At 42.8% G+C, this 18,693-nt stretch overlaps 1 protein-coding gene across 1 annotated transcript; it reads left to right on the plus strand.

Moving 5' to 3' along the window:
- The first annotated feature begins 374 nt into the window (after window positions 1-374).
- On the plus strand, window positions 375-18,280 carry CCT3 (chaperonin containing TCP1 subunit 3). Its single transcript, XM_006097794.1, has 14 exons — window positions 375-625; window positions 4,020-4,081; window positions 4,869-4,919; window positions 5,005-5,067; window positions 5,836-5,932; window positions 8,458-8,575; window positions 11,983-12,169; window positions 13,098-13,247; window positions 13,656-13,788; window positions 14,197-14,278; window positions 15,320-15,500; window positions 16,757-17,002; window positions 17,260-17,391; window positions 17,949-18,280. The coding sequence occupies exons 1-14, from the start codon at window positions 595-597 to the stop codon at window positions 18,051-18,053; spliced, it is 1,638 nt and encodes a 545-aa protein (XP_006097856.1). The 5' UTR covers window positions 375-594; the 3' UTR covers window positions 18,054-18,280.
- The last annotated feature ends 413 nt before the right edge of the window (window positions 18,281-18,693 follow it).

The following is an 18,693-nucleotide window of genomic DNA, read 5'->3' on the forward strand; positions in this document are numbered from 1 at the left end:
ACTACAACTCCCATATCACCCCGCAGCCAGGTCTTCCCTCAACGGCCGCTGAAGTCCCGCCCCTTTATTCCTCCACTTAGCTTAGGCTGGAGCGAAAGACTGGAAACTGTCACGCCTTTCCCGGCCTTCGCGGCCCGAGAGAAGCTGAGCCGCAAGCCAGTCCAATGACCTACCTGCGCTATGCATTGAAAGCCTCAACCCCACCCAGCACCCACCCTGTAGTTGACAGACATGCGCAAAGGCGTGCAAGCCAAGCGCCCGAGCCTCCGCGCTTGCGCCTAGGTTCGCCCAGCACGCGGCCGGGAGCGGCCGCCTTATTGCGCAAGCGCCGGTGCTCTCCACTTCCAGCATCGCGCGCTCTCTACCGAGCTTGCCCCGCCGTTCTTGGGTGGGAGGCGGAGTTGAGAATGTCAATTGGCCCATTTTCGTGCCTGTCAACGAAGTGGGTGCGGTGATTGGTGGCGACCCGGAGGGTAGCGGGTTGAGGTGTAAGCCCTGCGGAGGCAACGTTTTCTGGGCTTCTCTCAGGCTCCCTCTCCAGAAGCTTCTGCCGCTTTCCTCCGCTCTGGGTGCCGGGCTCTGCATCGCGCCGCCATGATGGGCCATCGTCCCGTGCTCGTGCTCAGTGAGTTGTGGGGGAGCCGGGGGAGAGGCCCCCTCTTCTCCCCGCTCGGCCGTACTTTTCGGGGTTGCCACAGCCCAGTCCCGCCGCGCTCCGGCCACTGTGGCTTCCAGTCATCCTCCTTATTTGGGAAGCCCTTGCTCCCTCGTTCCTGCCACCCCTGAGCCCATTCCCGTCTTCACCGACGCAAACGGCCCTTCCCCTCGCCCAGCCCCTAGGCCTACGGCGACTCGGCTCGGGATCCTTCCCACTCGGCCTTCGTTCTTCATCCCCCCTCCCCCCTCCCCCCGGACCCTTCCTTACGTGATTGTCAGTGTGTAGGTAAATGGATCATGTTTTTTGTGTTTTTTTATTTTTAGTTTGGCCTGGCTTTATAACCTGGTCCATCCCTTAGTAGCCGGTGTGGCCTCAGTCATGTTGATTGACTTGAGCGTTAACCTCTGTATTATTGGGGTTAACGGTATTTTCCCCGTAGAATAGCGAGGATCAAATGAATAAGTAGGTAAACTGCTTAAGAGCGCTTCTGGCGGACGGCCAGTGGCATCCTTGTTCATTTTTCGGGATCAGCCGTCTTGCATTTCCGCTCGGCAACCCCCGCCCTCGCTCCTCCTCGAGTAACTGGCGGGTCGGCCTCGGATGCGCTGCCAGGACCCACCCCCCCAGGTCCCCTGCGTGGCCACCTTCCCACTAACCAGCCTGAGTTTTCCCGAGTTTCTCACTGGCTCTCCTTACCCCGTGGGAGCACCCCACGTTTCCTTAGGACTAGCAAGCACCCCGTTCATTGTCTCCCCCGGTGTGCTTCCATTCTGTGTGTCACTTCTGTGTGACACCTGCAAGACGCCAACCTCTGTGTGCTGAATGCTGTTCAGAGTTCATCCATGTTCTCTATGCCTGGGAAATAACTGTTTTCAGGAAAAATTCCGCTTAGCCCAGAAAAAAAACCTTTCTGATGAGTTGATGAGAAAGGTTCCTGCTTACTCACCACAGCCCGGAATGGGAACCTAAATCCTGAGAGTTGTGAACAGTTCGCTTTGCGGGCCTGGGTGGAAGTTCTTACAGATGTAGATGATAGGGGGTGTATAGTTTGGAGAGAGGCGGGAAACGAGCATAGGTTTGTAGGTTTGGTTAGAACCACTGGCTGGTCTCCATTGAGAGGGCCCTGGGGTGAGTGGTGCGTCCTGCATTTACCCCTGGCATTAGTGGCGGTAACCAATTGGGCCCCCTATTAAAATACATACACACGTCTTACTGATAGTAAATGGTGGTGGTGGGGGGCAGTGTTTGTTGTTGTTGTTTTAAATGTTTTTATTGATTTCAGAGAGTGGAGGGGAGAGGGAGAGAGAGATAGAAACATCAATGATGGGAGAGAATCATTGATCAGCTGCCTCCTGCACGCCTCCCACTGGGGATCGAGCCCGCAACCCAGGCATGTGCCTTTGACCGGAATCGAACCCTGGACCCTTCAGTCCGCAGGCCAACGCTCTATCCACTGAGCCAAACCAGCTAGGGCTGTTGTTTTTTAAATAGATTTTTGTTACTGATTTCAGAGAGGAAGGGAGAGGGAGAGAGAGAGAGAAACATCAATGATGAGAGTCATTGATCGACTGCCTCCTGCATGCCATGCCCCCTGCTGGGGATGGAGCCCAGAGCCTGGGCATGTGGCCTTGACCAGAATCGAACCCAGGGCCCTTCGGTCACAGGCTGATGCTCTATCCACTGAGCCAAACTGGCTAGGGCGAGGCGTTATTATATCCAAACATGGAATGACTATATCTTGCAAACTGTGTTCTCATTCCACAGGACACTGTTGGGGGCACGATCAATAATTGTAAAGAGTGTGATTCTCCTTATCCAAGTAGGAAAATATGAACCCTCAAACTCTTTCCCTTTGTACATAAAGTAGTGATTGCTGCTTTTTTGGGGTTCACTAGCCCTTTGAGAATCCAATGAAAGCTATAGATCCTTTTCCCAGACAAAAGTACATTATCTCCCATTTTCTCATATACTCTCAGGGATTTCACTTTCCCACGGAGGCCCACTCATGGGTCTCAGTTATGAATCCTTGCTGTAAATACATGAATGTTTGGTTAGAGGGAAAGTGATGGCATGATTCCAAAGTTGAAGCATGGGTTGTTTCTTAGCATACCAGGGGTTGGAGTACAATTAAAAATTATTTTTAAAATTTATTTATTGATTTTAGAGAGGAAGGGGGAGAGAGAGAGAAAGAAACATTGTTGTTCCACTTATTTATTCATTCATTAGTTGATTCTTGTATGTGCCCTTCCTGGATCTTTGATATATCGGGACCACGGTCTAGGCCAGTGTTCGGCAAACGCATTAGTCAACAGCCAAATATCAACAGTACAACGATTGAAATTTCTTTTGAGAGCCAAATTTTTTAAACTTAAACTATATAGGTAGGTACATTGTTATTAACTTAATTAGGGTACTCCTAAGCTGGCCTTTGCTAAAAACGTCCTCAATCTGATTGAGGTAAGTTCGCTGAGGTCAACCCCTTCCAACTCTCCCATCCACACTCGTCTTGTATACTTGTTTCGTCTATCTCCTTTCGTTCATCCTCTCTATATGTCCAAACCATCTCAACATACCTTTCTCAATCCTCGACACTACATCTTCTTTCACTCCACAATGTTCCCTAAAATTAGCTTAATAAACTTTACTTTTGCCGAAACCGGTTTGGCTCAGTGGATAGAGTGTCGGCCTGCGGACTGAAAGGTCCCGGGTTCGATTCCGGTCAAGGGCATGTACCTTGGTTGCGGGCATATCCCCAGTAGGAGATGTGCAGGAGGCAGCTGATCGATGTTTCTCTCTCATCAATGTTTCTAACTCTCTATCTCTCTCCCTTCCTCTCTGTAAAAAATCAATAAAGTATATTTAAAAAAATAAATAAATAAAATAAACTTTACTTTTGTCACCCGCGCATGATTTGCGGATGCGACTAGCACTAACCACTGCACAATGAGACTGCTGACTGGCTCACTCAACTTGTGCATGAATTGCGTGCGCCGCGTCTCCCATTGCCCGACTGATGGACACCCCCCACTTCTAACGCCACTTCTTCAAAATAGACTCGCCCAGGCTGAAAACCGACTTCTGTGCATGGGCCACGAAGTTTCAATCGCACTGTATGTGCGCGCCCGCACGTGATATTTTGTGGAAGAGCCACACTCAAGGGGCCAAAGAGCCGCATGTGGTTCGCAAGCCACGGTTTGCCCACCACTGGTCTAGGCAAATAAGCTTCCTGGCCAGTTGTTTTCATCTACATATACACCCATGAAACTTGTGTGTTTTTCTTTCCAATGGTGGGGGAATCCATAGCTTATATATAATGGTACAATCATGAGCTGTTGTCTTTCTTTTGTTTTACCTATATTAGGCCAGAACGTAAAGCGTGAATCTGGAAGAAAAGTTCAATCTGGAAACATCAATGCCGCCAAGGTAGCATATCTTTGAAGTTGTTTTAAGTGTCATAATTTTTCCTCCAGCTGCCTTCCCTAGTATTTCTGTATCTGTTTGCAGTTAGGGAGAAGGAAGCCCTCCATCTCTGAATTAGGTCTAATAGCCTTCTGATAGTAACTTTTGCACAATTCCATTGCTGCATATTGTTTTATATTCTACTAGAGACCCAATGCATGAAATTCGTGCAAGGGGCTCGGCCCTTGCAGCCCCGGCTTCGTCCAGAAGGTCATCCAGGTGGTTGTTCTGCTGTTCGGTCTAATTAGCATATTAGCTCTTTATTATATAGGATTTGTGTTTGTCTCCCATACTAGACTGAGTTACTTGAGTGGAAGGGCTATATTAATTCCCTTTTGTATTCCTAGTGCCACAGTAGATCCTGGATAGGTATTTAATATCTTTTGAATGAAATAGCTCTAGGTCTGATTTAGCATGGTGTGAAGGCCACTTTCATGGAAAGAAATACTAAGTCATGTATTTCCATTTATCTGGACTACTGGGAAACTGAAGCTCTGGAAGGCATGTCCCCCTTTTTCTTGTGAAAAGCCATTTCTTTCTACATCTACCCTGAAAGTATTCCCAAAAGGGAAAAACAAAGGACAGAATCTAGCCACAGGCATGCTATATCTAAAGAGGCTGCCAGCCCTACTTTATAGGTGACGTTGGTAAAGCACTGGGCCTGTGGGTTTCTGATGCCCCCTTTCTTAGCACACACACTGTCATCATCCTCTGATTTGTACTTACATGTTTTTCCTTTTCTTCCTAATAGACTATTGCAGATATCATCCGAACATGTTTGGGACCCAAGTCTATGATGAAGGTAGGGTTATTTTTTATTGAAACTCATCAACTACAGGTTTTCTCTCATCTGGAACACTGAAATATTACTTTTGCTTTTGTCCTAGATGCTTTTGGATCCAATGGGAGGCATTGTGATGACTAATGATGGCAATGCCATTCTTCGAGAGGTGTGACTTTTCATTATGCTTTCTAACAATTTAATAAAAGTACTCAAAAAGATATGTGTAGATGATGATGCGTAGTTTCTTAGGGCTTCTGGAACAAATTAACACAACCTGTGTGAGTTTAAGTAACAGAAACTTACTCTTTCATAGCCTGGCGGCTAGGAATCTGGAATCAAGGTGTCAAGCTCCTGAAGACTCTAGGCAAGAATCCTTCTTTGCCTTTTCTAGAGTCTGATGGTTGACCACATCCGTGGCATTCCTTGGCTTGTAAACTCGTCTCCTCCTTAGTTGTCATACAGCATTCTCCTGTGGCTCCTACTATAAGTACACCAGTGGTTGGATTTAGAGCCTACCGTAATGTTTGTATGATCTCATCTTAACTTGTTTATTACATTTGCAATGACCCTATTTCCAAATATAGTCACATTTACAGTTGCAAGAGGGTAGGATTTCAACATGTCCTTTTGGAGGACATAATTCAACCACAATAGTGGTGCTCCCAGTAAATAAGCTATAAGTTATTGTTCTGTTCTCAAAAAACTTCAGTAGTTCAGTTGGCATAATACATTTTTCCCTTAAAAGAAAGGGACTTGGAAAGGTGATTTACTTAGATATTTTGGGGGCCACTTTTCATCTTTCAAGCTATGGTAAAACAAAGAAAAAGGGAGTAAGTATAGAAGCAAGAAGCTTAAGGATTAGGGCCAAGCAGAATGGATGAAAAGATCTTTGAGTAGTGTTGTTTTTAGTGGCAGTCTACATTTTTCTTTTCAGATTCAAGTTCAGCATCCAGCAGCCAAGTCCATGATTGAAATTAGCCGGACACAGGATGAAGAGGTTGGAGATGGGACCACATCAGTAATTATTCTTGGTAAGAGAAGAATGGAAATTTGATAAGGAAAATAGGATTGAAATATGGGGTTAGGTACCTGTCAGCCTCTGGTCACATTCAACTGATAAATGTATATACCTTATTTTATGTGTTTTTTATTTTGTTTTAAAGACATTTTATCTAATATTGTTGATTTATTAACACTAGCTCATGGCCAATAGCATTATAATTCATGCCCAAACAAAGGTAATATGTTTTTTCTATAAAGCACATTGCAGCCTTATTGCATTTAAAAACTAGACAGCACTTCAGTGCTTATACGTGGGGCCATTCTAAACAGTGGAATCAACAAAATGAAACAAAAACGTGAAAAACATTGTACTAAATATATGACATAAAGGGAACTTGTTTACACTGAGAGCTAAAACAAGGCAGAAGATTGTCTTATTCGACCTCACCTGGGAATGTATTCATTGAGTGATTCAAATTTCTCATCTCTGCACATGTCTGTGAGTGACCATGAAAGTGATATAAATACCTATTTTGGTGTTACAAATTTTAGTGAGTAGTCAAATTGAAAATGAGTCTTGATTGTTATGTTTGTTTTTTTTTAAAAATATATTTTATTGATTTTTTACAGAGAGGAAGGGAGAGGGATAGAGAGTTAGAAACATTGATGAGAGAGAAACACTGATCAGCTCCCTCCTGCACACCCCCTACTGGGGATGTGCCCGCAACCAAGGTACATGCCCTTGACTGGAATCGAACCTGGGACCCTTCAGTCCGCAGGCCGACGCTCTATCCACTGAGCCAAACCGGTCAGGGCTTGATTGTTACGTTTTAATGACTAATCGTTCCACTTATAGGATCATAAAGGATCACTTCTTAAAACTTGGTGTATTGCTTTTATTTATTGTATAAGTTTTAAGTTGGTGAAATTTTTATAACAGAAACATTCATTTGTATTTTATTTAAAAAATTTTGTAATTGATTTTTAGAGAGACAGAGAGAGGAACATCAATGTGAGAGAGAAACATCAATCGGCTGCCTCCTGCATGCTCCCTTGACTGGAAATTAAACCCAAAACCTGGGTATGTGTCTTGACCGGGAATCAAACCACCACCATTTGCTATAAGGGATGATGCTCCAACCAACTGAGCCACACTGGCCAGGGCCAGAAGCATTTTTAAAAAAATATATTTTTTTATTGATTTCAGTGAAGAAGGGAGAGGGAGGGAGAGAGAAACATCAATGATGAGAGTGAATCATTGATCGGCTGCCCCCTGCATGCCCCACAATGGGGATCGAGCCTGCAATCCGGCATATGCCCTGACTAAATCGAACCGTGTGACCTCCTGGTTTATAGGTCGACACTCAATCACTGAGCCATGCCGGCCAGGCCGAGGGACCCCACAAGTGCACAAATCTGTACACCAGGCCTCTAGTAAATTCATAATTCTTTATGAAAGGGAGGGAGGGAATTTTGCCATCACTAAAGACATCTTCTATGTTACTGTTCTATTTAATGGCATATCCTTTTTAAGTTAACCTTTTTTTTGTTAATCCTCACCTGAGGATGAGGATATTTTTTCAATTGATTTTTTTTTTTTTAGAGTGGAAAGAATGGGGGGTTGGGAAGAGAAACATTGATGTGAGAGAGACTTCAATTGGTTATCTCCGGTACCTACCCTGACCAGGGCCAGGAATCAAACCTGCAACCCAAATACGTGCCCTTGACTGGGAATCGAGCTCTGGACTCTTTGGTGTGCGGACTGGCACTCTAATCACTAAGACACACTGGCCAGGGCTCTAAGCTAACTTATTTGAGCATCTTGTTAAAATATTTGATTATCTTTCAGTATACATGGTGGTCACTTAGAAATTGGTAACAAAGTATTAAATTCAAACATTTGAGTACATAACTAGGAGTATACATGCAAACTTGGGCATATTTGTGTAAATTTAAAAAATTGATGCCTGTGGACAGGTAGTATAAGCAACTTGTGAAAAACCAAATACATTTACATTTCTCTTGTTAAGTTACTTTTGTAGAAACAAGCTTTTGTATTATTTTGTGTGTGTATTAATTACAAAGTAAAGACAAATTTGAAAAGAAAGGGACATTTTACTAATAATTCCTCTTCCAGAGGGTAAATTTTGTACATTTTTGGGGTATTCTTCCAGGTGTAAGGTTTTTGTGTTCTGTTTTTCTTCTTAGTACCAGCAATTTGCATCATAGGTGTTGAAATAAGTCAGTTTTCTGTTATGTGTTTTTCTTTGTTTTAGAGTTTTTGGAAAAATGTTTTCCTTTTGTTTGGAAAACTGATAACATATATAGTTAGATCAAGAAAATAAACCCTAGGATCAATTTTTGATCATTATAATATGTACAATGAAGGTATTTTCTTTATTAGTTGCCTTGTACAAAGTGTACAATTTGGCATAGTATTCACAGCCAAATGGACTATTTAGGACAAAGGTAAGATACCTCTAAGAAGCATAATGAAGTTGCCTTTATATCCGGGTACTTTTTAAAACATGATGTTGTCTGTATCCTTTTTCAGCGGGAGAGATGCTCTCTGTGGCTGAGCACTTCCTCGAGCAGCAGATGCACCCAACGGTGGTGATCAGTGCTTATCGAAAGGCATTGGATGATATGATCAACACCCTTAAGAAAATCAGGTATTACGGGAGGACCAGAAGTGGGTAGGATCAACTATGGGAGGCCTGGAAGAACCATCTGTTCTTAGGTGAAAAGAAGTCCAGGTATATCACACACACTGTGGTTTAACCCTTTGTATCATTTTGTGAGGCGGAACAAAGGGGAGAACAAAATGTAAAGGATAAGTGAAATAAAAGTTTTAGAAAATGGCAAAGAATACAAAGAAGCCAAATAAAAAGGAACTAGGTTTAATTCTTTGTTACATTTTGGTTACATGTTATCTTCTGGTTCCCATGTTAGGCACTATGGTGGGAAATGTGTAGTAAGTAAAGTAGACCTACCTTCCAAAAGCTTAGATTCTTTTTTAAAAATATATTTTTTTTTATTGATTTCAGAGAGGAAGGGAGAGAGAGAGAGAAACATCAGTGATGCGTGATGAGAGAGAATCATTGATCAGCTGCCTCCTGCACGAGCTGGCAACTCGGGCATGTGCCCTTGACCGGAATTGAATCCGGGACCCTTTAGTCCACAGGCCGAGGTGCTATCCACTGAGCAAGACCAGCTAGGGTTTTGTTGTTTTTTAAAGACAGTTTAACCACCTCATTCTTTTTTTAATATATACATATATATATGTATGTATATGTGTGTGTGTGTGTGTATATATATATATATATATTTTTTTTTTTTTTCAGAGAAAGGGAGGAGGATAGAAACATCAATGATGAGAGAGAATCATTGACTGGCTGACTCTCCTGCACACCCCCTATTGGGGATTGAGCCCACAACCCGGGCATATGCCCTCACCAGGAATTGAACTGTGACTTGGTTCATGCGGTCGACACTCGACCACTGAGCCACACCTGCCGGGCTGAGGTTATGTTCATTGATTTTAGAGAAAGAGAGAGAACCATTGAGTGACTGCTTCCTATATGCACCTCAACCGGGGACTGAACTCACAACCTAAGCATGTACCCTGACAGGGAATCGAACCTATGACCTTTCGGTGAATGGGACGACGTTCCAAACAACTGCGCCACACCAGCCAGGGCATAGTTTAGATTCCTATGGGGAGAATAAGGAGTTAGATAACTGTAGTAACAAGTTTTAAAATATCCTACCATATGCATGATTATAACTAATTCAGCCAGTATTCTAATAAAATGCTGTGGCCCTAGCCGTTTTGGCTCAGTGGCTAGAGCTTCGGCCTGTGGACTGAAGGGTCCCAGGTTCGATTCCGACCAAGGGCACATGCCCGGGTTTCGGACTTGATCGCCAGTAGAGGGCGTGCAGGAGGCATCCAATCAATGATTCTCTCTTATCATTGATGTTTCTATCTCCCTCTCATTTCCTCTCTGAAATCAATAAAGAGATATATTTTTAAAATAATAATAAAATAAAATGCTGTGAAGGATGGTGACTGGGACTGAAAATGCTATTTAAATCCCATGTAGTAATTAAAGAACTTGTTAATATTACTTTTTGCTGAGTGCTAATAGGGTAATGAAAGGAATATAGAAACACATGAATTCTAACTTCAGGGAATGTAATACCCTGACCTGTGTGGTTCAGTTGAGGTCACTGGTTCGATTCCCAGTCAGAGCACATGCCCGGGGTGTAGGTTCAATCCCCAGTAGGGGATGTGCAGGAGGCAGCTGATTGATGTTTCTTTCTCATCCATGTTTCTATCTCTCTCATCGATGTTTCTATCTCCCGCTTCCTTCCTCTTTTTCTAAAATCAATAAAAATACATTTTCCAAAAAAAACACTTAACTTTAGGGAATGTTAGTTAAATCACGACATGCAGAATGCAAAATTCTTTTTTTATTTCTTTTCAAAATTGCCAGTCACTGATACGCAAAATTCTTTTGATTAAAAATAAATTGTTTTAAGAGTAAAACCTATAATGTTCTACCCTTTTATATGGTTGGATCATTGGGTACATAAGTACCTAGTAATTTGGTAAGCTTTGTACCCGTATTGTACTGCCTGCTATTATAAAGTATATGATAATCTATCTGGCACTCTTAGGGGATGAAGAGTTTGATTTAAATTATTTTTATGAAATAAACTTTATAAGAATGTAGAGCTGCCCTAGCCGGTTTTGCTCAGTGGACAGAGTGTCGGCCTGTGGACCTAAGGGTCCCAGTTTAGATTCCAGTTAAGGGCACATACCTCAGTTGCAGGCTCCTCCCTGACCCGGGCCCTGGTCAGGGCTGGTGCAGGAGGCAACCAATCAATGTTTTTCTCCTCACATCGATATTTTTCTCTGACTTTCCCTCTCTCTTCAGCTGTCTCTAAAAATCAATGGAAAAATATCCTCAGGTGAGGATTAAAAAAATAATAATAATTTTTAAAAAAAGAATGTAGAAATACCCAAAGGATATGAGTGTGTGGAGCTGAATTATTAGAAAGCTTTTCTTTTTATCAAGCAGTAACTGCATGTATATCTTAGATAATACTTTTGGAGCTATTGCTTCTTCCCTAAAATGCATACTTCAACAATATTTAGTGATTGTATATTATGTGCCTTACACTGTTTTTATAAGAGTTAAGTAATATGTGAAAATTTGGACAAGATGATATCAAAGAACACTTACAATTTCATTTTATGGTTCTAAATGTTCTTACCATGTACAAATTTTGTTAAGGGAGACAAACACATAAAAACAATAAACACTATGTGGTGCACCATGTATTAAGGTGCTAGATAGACTAGAACCAGGTGTTCAAATGGATAGTACAAACCAATGCTGATTATTTTTTAGTTAATCCTCACCTGGCGATATTGTTTTCATTGATTATTATTATTTTTTTTTTTTAAGAAAAATGGAAGAGAGGGAGGGGAAGAGAGAGAGAAACATTGATGTGAGAGACACATCGATTGGTTGCCTCATGTGCCCCGAGTGGAGTGGGAATTGAACCTGCAACCTAGGTATGTACCCTTGACAGGGAATCAAGCCCATGACTCTTTGGTGCATGGCCTGACACTAACCACTGAGAACACTGGCCAGGGCTAAGGCTGATAATTAAGAGGAACTCAGAATTTGCTAGGGGTCAGGTTTCAAAGACCAAACATTTTTTGACCCAAGTTGTAAAAGTTTTAGAATTTTTATTTGGTTGAAGCAGAAGGTGAAGAACAAATTCTTTTACTGAAGGTCTATAGGTAAGTGTAGAAGAGTTGTCAAACATGGGAACAGATTACTTGGAGGATTTGATATACCTTTCAGGGATGGGTTAGTTGTAATCTTGCTGAAAAGGGAGAAGGATGGACAAGATTACTTGATGTCACTTTTAGTTTCCTACAAAGGAACAGATTCCCTAATTCTGCCTTTTGACCCATTATTAGAGTCATTGAGATATAGATGAGGGACTTTCTTAAATATACAAGACTCCTGTTGAGCCCATTACCTGTTTTTCTTTTCCCCAGTACTCCCGTCGACACCACTAACCGAGATATGATGCTGAACATTATCAACAGCTCCATTACTACCAAAGCAATCAGTCGGTGGTCCTCTTTGGCTTGCAGCATTGCCCTGGATGCTGTCAAAACTGTACAGTTTGAGGAGAACGGTCGGAAGGAGATTGATATCAAGAAATACGCAAAGGTGGAAAAGGTAAACTTCCAATTAGTACTTTGGAGACAAATTGTTTCCTAGCATGAGTCATCCCACTTGTGGAGGAAATAGGTTTAAATCAGAGCAATATATCTTTATAGTTGTAACTAGGAAGAAGAATATTTGCTGCCTGGGAAACAAAAACTTGAAAAAGGGTATTCCTGGAATAATTCTATTACCTTCACTGCTGTCCGTACACAAAGTTTATAGGGGCTAAAGAAAGGTTTATTGGTGTCTCCATGTTTGTGTATTTGTGTACATATCAGCCACTTGGTTGGTATATAAAGAAAGGCTCTACAATATACTGTTAATAAACCCCATATTGCTTTCTGCATCTCCCTATTAATTTAAGATCAAAAAGTAGCATTAATAGACCGGCTAGTGTGGTTCAGTGGTTGAACATCGACCTATGAACCAGGAGGTCACGGTTCGATTCCAGGCCAGGGCACGTGCCCGAGTTGCGGGCTCAGTCCCCAGTGTGGGAAATGCAGGAGGCAGCTGATCAATCATTCTTTCTCATCATTGATGTTTCTATCTCTCCCTCTCCTTTCCTCTCCAAAATCAATAAAAGCATATATTTTTTAAAGTAGCATTAATATCTTGTGGCCAGTAGATGGAGCCCTGAGCCTAAAATTCTGTGGGAATATCTTTCAGGAAGTAGAAATCTGAGCCCCTTGTGATTAAATATTTGTCAGTCTCTGTTTCTGTGAGTCTCACCTGATCTTCAAATTAGCTGTTATGGTCCAAGATTGATGTGCTTACTAGAAGGAAAAAAATGTGATTGTAACAGTATTTGTTTTTGAAGTTCATGGAAGAATGATACTTTGGAAACCCAAAATAGTGACCCTTTGGGAAAGATGAACATTTGGGAAGAGAGTTGAGAAATTGTCTCCTCCTGGTTGGGGATTAAAGTGGATCTTTTGCGCAGATACCTGGGGGAATTATTGAAGACTCGTGTGTTTTACGAGGAGTCATGATTAACAAAGATGTGACCCATCCACGAATGCGGCGCTACATCAAGAACCCCCGCATAGTGCTGCTGGATTCTTCTCTGGAATACAAGAAAGGAGAAAGCCAGGTAAGGTTCCTGGTTCTATTCCTTAAACTTCATATAAGAATCTAACTATAAAAGATATGTTTATTACATGCCTACTAAGTGTCAGTTACTGACCTTTATATGTAATTTCTGATTCTTACAACAACACTTTAAGGCAGTTGGTTTTGACTTCCATTTTACAGATGAGGAATCTAAAGATCAGAAAAGTTGGATTAAGGAACACAGCTGATAACTGGTCAAATCAGGGTTTGAAGCCAGCTCTCTTTGGCCTCAACTCCACACTACCATGTCACCTTTTCTAATGCATCAGTAGAACATAGAATAGTAGTTAATTTAGTTTTGAAGTGCTAAAGGAAAATAAAGTAGTTGGAGGTTATTAAATAAGGATTGTGAATAAGAATCAATTTACTGTGACTTTCCACCACACAGACTGACATTGAGATCACACGAGAGGAAGACTTCACCCGAATCCTCCAAATGGAAGAAGAATACATCCAGCAGCTCTGTGAGGACATTATCCACATGAAGCCTGACGTGGTCATCACTGAAAAGGGCATCTCAGGTAGGACTCCACTCTTTTAAAAAACATATTTTTATTGATTTCAGAGAGAAAGGGGGAGACAGAGAGAAACATCAATGATGAGAATCATTGATCGGCTGGCTCCTGCATGCCCCCTACTAAGGATCGAGCCCAAAACCCGGGCATTTGCCCTGACCAGGAATTGAACCAGGACCTCCTGGTTCATAGGTTGATGCTCAACCACTGAGCCACGCCAGCTGGGCTGGACTCTACTCATTTTTTTAGTCTACTGTTAAGGTAGAAGAGAGTGGGTGATTGCCTCCCTCCCCATGTTGGCATAGATTGAATATAATAAATGTGATGGTTAGAGTACATTGAGGATCTGAGGATAAACCAGTTCAGAACCCAGGAGTTCTGGTTTTGAGCTTACTTCTGCTCTTGGGTTTGCAGATTTAGCTCAGCACTACCTCATGCGGGCCAATATCACAGCCATCCGCAGAGTCCGGAAGACAGACAATAATCGCATCGCTAGGTGAGTAGGTCAAGTAAAAATAAGATTCTTCCTTTCCAAGTATTTCTATTTTGTAGCTTCATAATGCAGTCGTCATTACCTGAAAAGGTCTAACATAGGATATAATCAGCCAAATCAGTTATAGGCCCTGGGTTTAGCTCTCTGCCCTTTTCAGAAGTCCTTTGTCTAATCCAACAGTTGTCTAATGTATGAGTCTCTTCTGTACTGCTCCTAACCAGCAGTGACCAGCTTCTACTTAGACATCTGTGATCGCTACCTTGGTGTAGGGGTCCATTACAGAGTAGCATGTTTTTAACTAGCTCAGAATATAGCAGAACCATCAGCTTCCTTGATTGGTCTTCAGTTGCTGTTAATGAAACTTTAGATTTCACTCACTACTTCTGCACTGATGCCTGTGCTCAGATACCAGTAATTTTTAATGCTAACTTGCATACATAAAATATAAGCCTGCCTCAACATTACAGAATATATCATAGATCCAATCGATTTTTATACTTCAGCTTGCTCTGAAATGGCTCTGGGCATATGCACATATACTTAGTTGATTGTCTACACGTCCATGAGTGGGGGAAAAGAATGACAAATAAAATGTTAGTCCTGCATTTATTAAAATTGGGTCAGACATATACTTAGGTACTTACTCACCTTCCTCCTTACTTGCCTTTGCATCATCTTTAGTAGAGTCCTATTATTGGCCTTGAAACTAGGTATATAGAATGAATTCTTCTAGAAATGACTGTTGTGTGGTATGTTCATGTTAGATATGTGTAAGAGCTCATTTGTCCAAACTGTACCTGGTTATAGTAGTTGCCTTAGCTGGGTACACTTTTATTTATAAAGCCGAATTAGTTTAGGGAAACTTCACTTACACATGTTTGAAAACCTATTTCACCAGGCAGCCAAGACCTTGAATTTTAGGTAGCAATGTTTCTAGCAATCCACTTTTGCCCTTATCCCCAGCCACAGACTCTAGGGACTAGGAAGATGAGTAAAAATATCTGAAATCATCTGGTTCCTCCTCCTCCCTCATCTAATCAATAGAGCCTGTGGGGCCCGGATAGTCAGCCGACCAGAGGAACTGAGAGAAGACGATGTTGGAACAGGAGCGGGCCTGTTGGAAATCAAGAAAATTGGAGATGAGTACTTTACATTTATCACTGAGTGTAAAGACCCCAAAGCCTGTACCATTCTTCTCCGGGGGGCCAGCAAAGAGATTCTCTCGGTGAGTCAGCCTTGAAAGTGTGACTGAATTTCTTGAGTTTCCCAGAGGACTTAAAATCACCCTGTTGTCCATGTATGGCTGTTTAATTTTGATCTGTAGCCACACATATCTGTCTCTCCTGCTTTCTTCAAAAAAAAAAAAAAAAAAAAGGTTTCTATTTTTTTAGGAAAAGGAAGGAAAGGAATAGAGTTAGAAACATCAATGAGAGAGAAATATTATCGATTTGGCTGCCTCTTGCACGTCCCCTCCTGAGGATCAAGCCTAAAACCCAGGCATGTGCCCTGACCATGACCTGGAATTGAACCAGTGACCTCTTGGTTCCTGGGTCGACGCTCAACTGCTGAGCCACACCTATTTTTTTTTAAATATATTTTATTTATTTTTTACAGAGAGGAAGGGAGAGAGATAGAGAGTTAGAAACATCGATGAGAGAGAAACATCGATCAGTTGCCTCCTGCACACTCCCTACTGGGGATGTGCCCGCAACCAAGGTACATGCCCTTGACCGGAATCGAACCTGGGACCCTTGAGTTCACAGGCCAACACTCTATCCACTGAGCCAAACCAGTTAGGGCAGGCCTGCTTACTTTTTAAGTATATTCACATTCTTGTAAAAACAGGTCTCCAGAACTTTTTCTGGTTCACATCTTGCAAAACTGAGACAATATCCATTGAATAGTGATTCATCATTCCCCAACCCCTGGTAATCAGTCATTGCTTCCTTATTTTTTAAGTTGAAATTACTTTTTTTCCTTTGTTAATCTTCACCCAAGGATATTTTATCCATTGATTTTTAGAGAGAGTGGAAGGGGGTGGGGGAGAGAGAAACATCAGTGTGAGAGAGACAGATCGATTGGTTGCCTCCCACACGTGCACCAACTGGGGCTGGGGATTGGACCTGCAACCCTGCAGAACACAGGCAGACAGTCTAACCACTGAGCTACTGGCCAGGGCATAAATACTGCTTTTTTTCCACCTCAGTGAGGTTAAGTAACTTACCCACAGGCACATAGCTAGTAAGAAACCTAACTCCACAGAGGGACACCTCCGTCCCATCCCCAGCCCTTTTGCAGTTGTAGTTACTGTGTTTGCCCAAGGTAACTAGCATCTGCCTTGCCCAGTAGGGATTCCAAGGACCTTTCTTAGTTGCCCTCCTTGGTGGGTTGCTGAACTTGGCCGTCAGGAAGTCCTTGGTGCCTCTGATTTGTCCTGAGTCATCGACCTTTTGCTTCATACTATCTGTTTGCTTTCCCCAGGAAGTAGAACGCAACCTCCAGGATGCCATGCAAGTGTGCCGCAACGTTCTCCTGGACCCTCAGCTGGTGCCAGGGGGTGGCGCCTGTGAGATGGCTGTGGCCCATGCCTTGACAGAAAAATCCAAGGCCATGACTGGTGTGGAGCAGTGGCCATACAGGGCTGTTGCTCAGGCCCTGGAGGTCATCCCTCGTACCCTTATCCAGAACTGTGGAGCCAGCACCATTCGTCTACTTACCTCTCTTCGGGTGAGTTCCTTTTCATGCTGTTCTCTTGATGGGGCTTGAGGATGGATGACATCTGTCTATCCAGGTTCTCTTTTATAGCTTGTTTCCTTAATATCTCTGCTCCTAATTTTTGACTTGTTTGTTGTCATTGCCATTTCCTCTTATCCTTTCCTTACCAATCCAGTGTTTGTGGTTTAGTTTTTTACCTAATGTTCCCTGTTAGCTTACTTATTCCCAGTGTTTTTCCCTTTAACTGTTTGTGCTTGTTCCAACTACAGGCCAAGCATACCCAGGAGAACTGTGAGACCTGGGGTGTAAATGGTGAAACAGGTACTTTGGTGGACATGAAAGAACTAGGCATCTGGGAGCCACTGGCTGTAAAACTGCAAATATATAAGACGGCAGTGGAGGTGAGGCACCCCAAGGCAAATGCTATACTGTTTATTCCCAGATAACCAGACACCAGTGTGTTCAGTCCCATCTGAAGGGAGGGGGTATAGAAGGCAGAGTATTCCCACAAAGATCCGCAAGGAATTCCATTCCCCTACTTACCTTTAGTTCATATAAAAAGGCAAGGTGACCTGGCCGGTGTTGCTCAGTGGTTAGAGCATTGGCCCAAGCACCAAAGTGGCAGGCTCAAGGGCACATACCTGGGTTGCAGGTTCAGTACAATCGGGGCACATACAGGAGGCAACCAATTGATGTGTCTCCTTCACATCAATGTTTCTCTCCCCTTTCCCTTCCACTCTCTTTTTTAAAAAAAATCAATGGAAAAAATATCCTCTGGTGAGGATTAATAAAAAAGCAAGGTGTACAAGCTGCATTCCTGGCTTAGGAAGAACTGCATTTTAATTTAACACTCTGAAAAGATAGCTTTCAGATAAAATGGTAATTGTGGAGGAGGAGCCCGGGGATAATGTCCCTCCCTTCTCTGCTGACCTCGTTGGGGCTGTGGTTTTTCTCCTAGACTGCAGTTCTGCTGCTGCGGATTGATGACATCGTCTCAGGCCACAAAAAGAAGGGCGACGACCACAGCCAGCAGTGCGGGGCTCCTGATGCTGGCCAGGAGTGAGTGGTGGGCAAGGTGACCTCAACACACAGAGCCAACAGTCTCCTCCTTGCCTGAGCCAGACGGCCAGGGACACTGTGGATGTCTTTGTTTGGAAAGGATCAGGTTGAGGGGCAGCCCCAGTCCCTTTCTGTCCCAGCTCAGTTTGCAAAAGGCACTGACATGTAATTCTTCTCTATTGTAAGCTTTCCATTTAGTTTGCTTCCGATGATTAAATCTAAGTCATTTGAGACAGTTGTTATGTGTTTTTCAACCTTGGGTTATTTCTCTGCCTCCTGGCAAAGAAGGAAGAGGCAGAATTCTTCACTGGGGAGGAAGGGAGATGGGAATAGGGTCATTAAATGTTTTTATTTGCCTTGTTGAAGGGGTATTCTTCAGACTTCTCAGTAGATGCTGGTTGGAAAGACTCAAAGTTCAAAGGATGATACTGTAAAGTTTAAAGAAGCGTCACCTTGCATTCACCACCCAAAGAACAGGAGGAACCTGTCTAAACCATGAATGTTTCTCATCTGTGGTTGTATGTAGAGCAACACCCAATTCATGCTAGGGCTCAGACATGTGTCCTAAAGCACATAGAACGTCTGTTTCTGATATTGTAGCCTGTAGCTTTTAGAATCCTTCCTGTCTTACCTGGAATTCTGTT

The sequence above is a fragment of the Myotis lucifugus genome, unplaced genomic scaffold (genome assembly GCF_000147115.1).
Source record: "Myotis lucifugus unplaced genomic scaffold, Myoluc2.0 scaffold_211, whole genome shotgun sequence".
NCBI lineage: Eukaryota > Metazoa > Chordata > Mammalia > Chiroptera > Vespertilionidae > Myotis > Myotis lucifugus.

Coding starts and splice junctions, on each gene's coding strand:
- CCT3 (XM_006097794.1), top strand. CDS start 595: ATGATGGGCCATCGTCCCGTGCTCGTGCTCA. Junction 13,248..13,655: donor ACAAGAAAGGAGAAAGCCAG/GTAAGGTTCCTG, acceptor TCCACCACACAG/ACTGACATTGAGATCACACG. Junction 15,501..16,756: donor CCAGCAAAGAGATTCTCTCG/GTGAGTCAGCCT, acceptor TGCTTTCCCCAG/GAAGTAGAACGCAACCTCCA.